The 5,403-nt window shown below is 58.9% G+C and overlaps 2 protein-coding genes across 5 annotated transcripts in view; both read left to right on the top strand.

The window, feature by feature from the left end:
• Positions 1–5,403, top strand: part of phf21b (PHD finger protein 21B) — a 16,295-nt gene that overhangs the window by 9,525 nt on the left and 1,367 nt on the right. For 3 of the 4 annotated variants that reach the window (XM_019897512.1, XM_019897513.1, XM_019897511.1), the window contains 8 exons: positions 1,416–1,634; positions 2,793–2,885; positions 2,959–3,165; positions 3,697–3,819; positions 3,894–3,945; positions 4,026–4,102; positions 4,179–4,233; positions 4,638–4,660. In XM_019897512.1, coding sequence (XP_019753071.1) covers positions 1,416–1,634; positions 2,793–2,885; positions 2,959–3,165; positions 3,697–3,819; positions 3,894–3,945; positions 4,026–4,102; positions 4,179–4,233; positions 4,638–4,660 — 849 coding nt within the window. The remainder of the gene's footprint in view (positions 1–1,415; positions 1,635–2,792; positions 2,886–2,958; positions 3,166–3,696; positions 3,820–3,893; positions 3,946–4,025; positions 4,103–4,178; positions 4,234–4,637; positions 4,661–5,403) is intronic. The other variant, XM_019897514.1, reaches the window with a different exon arrangement.
• Positions 2,738–5,403, top strand: part of pthlha (parathyroid hormone-like hormone a) — a 15,032-nt gene continuing 12,366 nt past the window's right edge. Inside the window, exon 1 of the mRNA XM_019897533.1 lies at positions 2,738–2,743. The gene's annotated coding sequence lies outside the window, so the exon portion shown is untranslated. The remainder of the gene's footprint in view (positions 2,744–5,403) is intronic.

Genomic DNA, 5,403 nt, shown 5'->3' with positions numbered 1-5,403 from the left:
CATTTTGTGGGGCCCCCCTCCTGGAGAGAAAGTGCCCAAATGTTGACTTGGAGTGAGGAAGAAGTGCGCTGGCCTTCTGACCTTCTCATCTTTGGCCGGGTTGACTTGCTCATCCAAGTGAGGTGCGGTGGGGGAGGCCTCTCCTCACTTTTCGCCCGCTTGCAACATGCAAGCGCTTCTCCCTTGGCTTGTTGGCCCGCCCCCACTCCATTTTGTGGGGCCCCCCTCCTGGAGAGAAAGTGCCCAAATGTTGACTTGGAGTGAGGAAGAAGTGCGCTGGCCTTCTGACCTTCTCATCTTTGGCCGGGTTGACTTGCTCATCCAAGTGAGGTGCGGTGGGGGAGGCCTCTCCTCACTTTTCGCCCGCTTGCAACATGCAAGCGCTTCTCCCTTGGCTTGTTGGGACCACGCCGCGTTTTTTCTGTTGGAAACTTGTTTCCATGACAACACCCGTATCAATCAAGCGGGGGGGGGGTGGGTGACGGCCACGGACACTTTTGTTCACACGGTCTTGTGTGGTTTTGCCTTTGCCGTTTGTTGGATGCACGGAGGCCCGTCGTGGCGATGACTCTATCGATCTTCCGCTCGATGAATAAAATGGCTGCGCCGGGATCCGGTTCACGGATTTGGATCATCGGCCGAAGCCGTCAACCACCTGTCTTGACTCGATACCGTGGGACTTTTTCAAAACGATTGTGGAATGCGTGGTGGGTCGCGGCCCAGAATCAAGCCACTTCTTGAAAAAAACCAAAACCAAAACGCGAATGTTGGCTCGCTCGTCGTGAGCCAATTCTAGAGCCATCTCAAACATTGACTTGTTCACCAAGATTTGTTTGAGTAATGAAGCCAGCAAAAACTGGAACTTGATCTTGATGCATCGCCCACGGGCTTTCTGACCTCAGCACACAGGAAAGGTGTCGCTCCTCGTCCGCCTGGATCTCAGCGCGGCGCGTTGACGGGTTGGAAATTGGGTTGGAACATGGCGGAAATGGAGGGAAGGAGTCGCTTTGTGACCACCGGAAGTTTGGAATGGGATGCAGCGGCTGTGGCACAAGGGTCGATCCTTGGACACCTTTGGTTCCAATCGCCACCCTTGGGCCAAATTGTTCGGAGCGCCCGTCTCGGCTCTCGCCGATGACGACACGCAGCCGCCGCGTGTCTGTCCGAGCCGGGATAGGCCGCGGCTCGCCCGCGACCCATCATGAGGAGGAGAAGGCGGGAGGCGCGGCGAGCCCTTAGTCAGCGTGACACCGTCCGTCACTGCCTTTCAAAAAGCAAGTCCGAAAGCTCGATTCGGATCAGACTCTCGGCAGTCGCGTCGAATCATAAGACGCTTCGTTTCTGTCCACGTGTCTGTCATGCGGCCTTTTCATCGCGTGCCACTTTGACAACTAACCGCTTGCGTCGCTGTGCAGAAGCTGGCGGTGCGGAGTTGCCCGGTGGCGGCGAGCAAGCCGCCGTCCCTCATCAAGCCCCCCAGCCAGGCCATCGCCATCTCCGCGGTGCCGGCGGCGCACCTCAACGGGCAGAAGGTTCCCGCCGGTTCGGAGCCGCAGACGGGCCTCGGCGTGGCGCTCGGGGGCGGCGGTCACCCGCCGGGCGCCGGGACCGCCCCGGACCTTCCGCCGACGCAGGTAACGGGTTCCCCGGCGGGAATTTGGGGAAGATATGTGAACTTTGCTGACCGGTGTATTTCCGGGCCGGTGCGGGGCAATTTTCAACAGGACGTCAACGTGCGGTAGCCGCCCGCTCCCGGGACTAACCCCGGCACAAACTTTGTTGCCGGCGCGTCCCCGACGCGCAGCGCGGTCCTACGAACGTGACGGCCGTCCAACGCCGCATTCGTCGACAGCAACTGCGCCGCATGCTACTTGCACGCGGCGCAGTTGCTGATGGGTTCAGTGCACATTAGACAACAGCCATACGTGGAACGCAGAAGATTGACAGGAGCTCAAAATTTTGTCATTTCGAACTAGATGGACGACATTCCCACACAAAAGCAGCGTCGTTGCCTGGAAGTTTTTCCAGCTTTTCCATTGAGCGAGCGAGCGAGCGAGCGCAAGATTGATGGCGCAAACGTGTGAGAGAATGATTGAATGAGTGCTGAGGAGCACTGTTGCCATGGAAACTGCCAGACCTGCTGGTTGGGGGGGGGTCAGCGCTGAAAAGTGGACGAACAAAAACAGCTCGCGATGAGTCCTCTTTTCACCTTTGGCGTCTGGTGCTACGACGCACACGCGCACACACACACGGAACACGTGTGCGCGGCGAGGACTTTGCAGGAAAGAAGTGTCAACAGGGAGTGAGTGGAGGAAAGACACCCTGTCACCTGGCCAAGGTGCTTGACCTTGGAGTAAATCAGCACAATGAGGAAAATAAAATGTCTTCTACTTGGAGAATTTCCCTCAGTGCGGTTGCCAAGGGAACTGGCCGAGCCCCCTCCCACCACCACCTCCCCTCTTCCCGTCCCCCTCCCCCTAGTGGCGAGTGGCTCTGCAGTACAGCATAGCCGAATCACAGAAGAAGAAAAGTGGGCGGGCGGGGGGGTGTCAGTAGATTGTAAAAGTCAGCCGGTTTGTTTGCCGAGTGTCAGCCAATCACAGCGCAGCTTCTTTGTTGCAGGAAGTGAGGACGGGCAGGCGCCGCAATGCAAAACGTACGCACTCGGTCCCGTGCGCTAGCCCGGACGATTGCGTTGACACTCGCTCCCTTTCGCGTGTGCGTTCTCGGTGACGCCGCCGACGTTGCCGTTATGACGAGGACGATGATGAGTTTGAATGGCTGTCTGGCAGATGACGGGCTCGCTCGGCTCGGGTCCCCTCAAGGTGCCTCGAGTCAGCTCCCTGCACCGCCTGGCCGGTCAGGCCGCCGGCGTCCTACCTCAGGTACTCGCGCCCGCTCGCTCAACGAGACTCGGAGCCGCGCCGGCTAACCCGCCGTTCCCTCGCCGGCGTTCAGGTCAGGCCAAAGACGCTGATTCCCGACAGCCTTCCCCGCAGTCCGCGCCAGGAGCCCCCCCAGGCCCCGCAGCGACGCCGCTCCTCGGCGCTCGCCGGCTCCTCGGGTGGGGGCGGGGCCGGCGCCGGCGCCGGGGTGGCCTACGCCATCATCGCCGCCTCGCCCGCCCGTGCCAACGGAGTGGCTGCCGTCAGCGAGGCCGTCAAGGTCAGATGCACGCACGCACACACGCACGCTGGCGCCCGTTGAATCACGTTGCCGTTGGTGTCGTAAGCTCATTTAAAGACCTTCCCCACTTTTTCCAGACAATCTCGCACGCACGCACGCACGCACACACACACTATATTGAGTATGAGTCGACTCGTACTCCAACCCCGCCAGGCTCTATTTCGAAGCCGACGATTTGGCCGTTGGAAGTGACGCTGGCTTTGTGTTGCGCGCGTGCTCTCGCTCTGTCCGCCGGCACTCCCGGTCTTTGGGGTACAGGTGGCATGCGGGCACCGTCGCCTGACGCGAAGACATTTTCACCGTATTTTCATCTCTCCTTTTGGAGCGAGGAGGAAACCGGCGTGAACACAAAGTCTTTCTTCCAAGGCGGACACGGCGTCCGTTTGCGCACGCCGATCGCAAATGTTTCAGAAGCGGGAATGTCGACTGAAATCGGGACTCGAGCGCAACATCGCGCTGCCTCCCGCGCGCACGCTGTTAGCACGATGCTATGTGTGCGCGTGTCGCCAGGTGATCATCATCCAGCCGCAAGCGCCCCGCGACGGCGAGGGAGGGGCGCTCGGCCTCCCGTCGCAAGAGCCCCCGCCCGATCCCGCCGGCTCCCCTTCCCGCAAGATTGACGAGGACCCCGAGGTGGGCGCTCGCTCTTTCTTTTGACAGCGGCTGTTCCACTCACATTGTGGTCTCTCTCTCTCTCTCTCTCGCAGAAAATTTCCTTCATGGTCGCGCTTGGCCTCGTGACCAACGAGCACCTGGAAGGTGACGGCGCGCTTCCGTCGCACCCGTCGCGTCTTTCTGCGCGCACGCCTTGACGTCGGTCACGCTTTGTGTTTTGGTAGAAATCCAGCTGAGGAGGCAGGAGAGGAAAAGGCGCAGCACAGCCAATCCCGCCTACAGCGGCCTCTTAGAACCGGAGGTCCTTTTCTTGCTCGGCACCATTTGGGTGACGGCGACGTCACGGCGACTCAAGTCTCCCTTTGGTCTGTCCGCAGCGCAAACGTCTGCCGTCGCATTACCTGAACGGCCCGCTCTTCGCGTCGGCACGAGGTAACGCTCGCGCCGCGCTAAGCTAACGTGTCACGCGCATGTCCGTCAATAACGCTCATCGTAACCGGAGAACGCGGAGCTGCCGTAGAAAGGAGGCCAATCTGGAGAATTGGCCACGCACGCCATCACGATGGCGACTTGCATTTCTGTCCCATTTCCAATTAGCGGGAAGCAAAAATGATCTCAATTGCTTTCCTTGCGTGCCCCCCCCCCCCTTAAAATGGGTGCTCTTCAGATTTGACCTCCAAATAAGTTGGCTGTCATTGTGCGTCTCGAGCTTTGCACACAGCGAACGCTAATGGCCGCGCGGCCACGGCTTTGAACACGCGCGTGCCGTGCCGCCTGTTAACCCCCCGCGCCTGCGCGCCGTGCCTAACGTGTGCTCTGCTTCATCCACATGCTAGACTCGGAGGACTTCTGCTGGAAGGTAGGTCACGTCACGTGACGCCGCTTCTTTCTCTCGTGACGCTCGCCCGTCGCTCTGCGCTTCCTGCTCGTACGGGCGCCCGCTCGGCCCTTTCCAGAGAGTCGCGGTCCCGAAAAACCCACCTGAATTCCTGCTGGGAAACGCACGCAACCGGCAGAATCCTTTTTCTTTTCGCGGGGCTTTTGTGTCCCGTACGACGGCCAAAGTTTGCGATGGTCATTGACGACAAATCGCAGAGCGATTTGGCTCACGTGTTCTCATTTTTGTGGAAGATGCTCAAGCTGTGGAAACGTGTGATGGAAACATGTTTGCTGTCAGGAGGGGTGAAACAAAAAAAAAGCCCAACTTGTTTCCAATCCTGTTACTCTCGTTGGCTTTTTGTCCAAGCAAAGGCAGAAACTCGATTCCGAGTGGGATTTGACCCGTTTCTTGATTTCTTTTCAAGGCGTAGTAGTCGGACTCTGTATTTCGAGGAAGCGTTGCGTTGATGTTTTCCAGCCGGCCCGGACACAAATGGACTCGAGCACGCGTATGATGTCACGGTGTGACCCCGCCCGTGGAAACGTGAACCGAACCTTGTCGCGCTGATTTTAAATCACAAATGATGCAACGGCGCCCTCTGCTGGCTTCCTGAAGTCAACAGTTAGTCAGTGGCAGCACATGTTTGCATTGTCAAGAAAAACGTTCACTTCGGGTCCGACGCTCTGCCCTCGAGAATCCAAAAACGAAACCAACCAACCCCC

Source organism: Hippocampus comes, unplaced genomic scaffold (genome assembly GCF_001891065.2).
Source record: "Hippocampus comes isolate QL1 unplaced genomic scaffold, H_comes_QL1_v1.1 scaffold81, whole genome shotgun sequence".
Classification (NCBI taxonomy): domain Eukaryota; kingdom Metazoa; phylum Chordata; class Actinopteri; order Syngnathiformes; family Syngnathidae; genus Hippocampus; species Hippocampus comes.
This window is presented reverse-complemented; position numbering and strand designations above follow the sequence as displayed.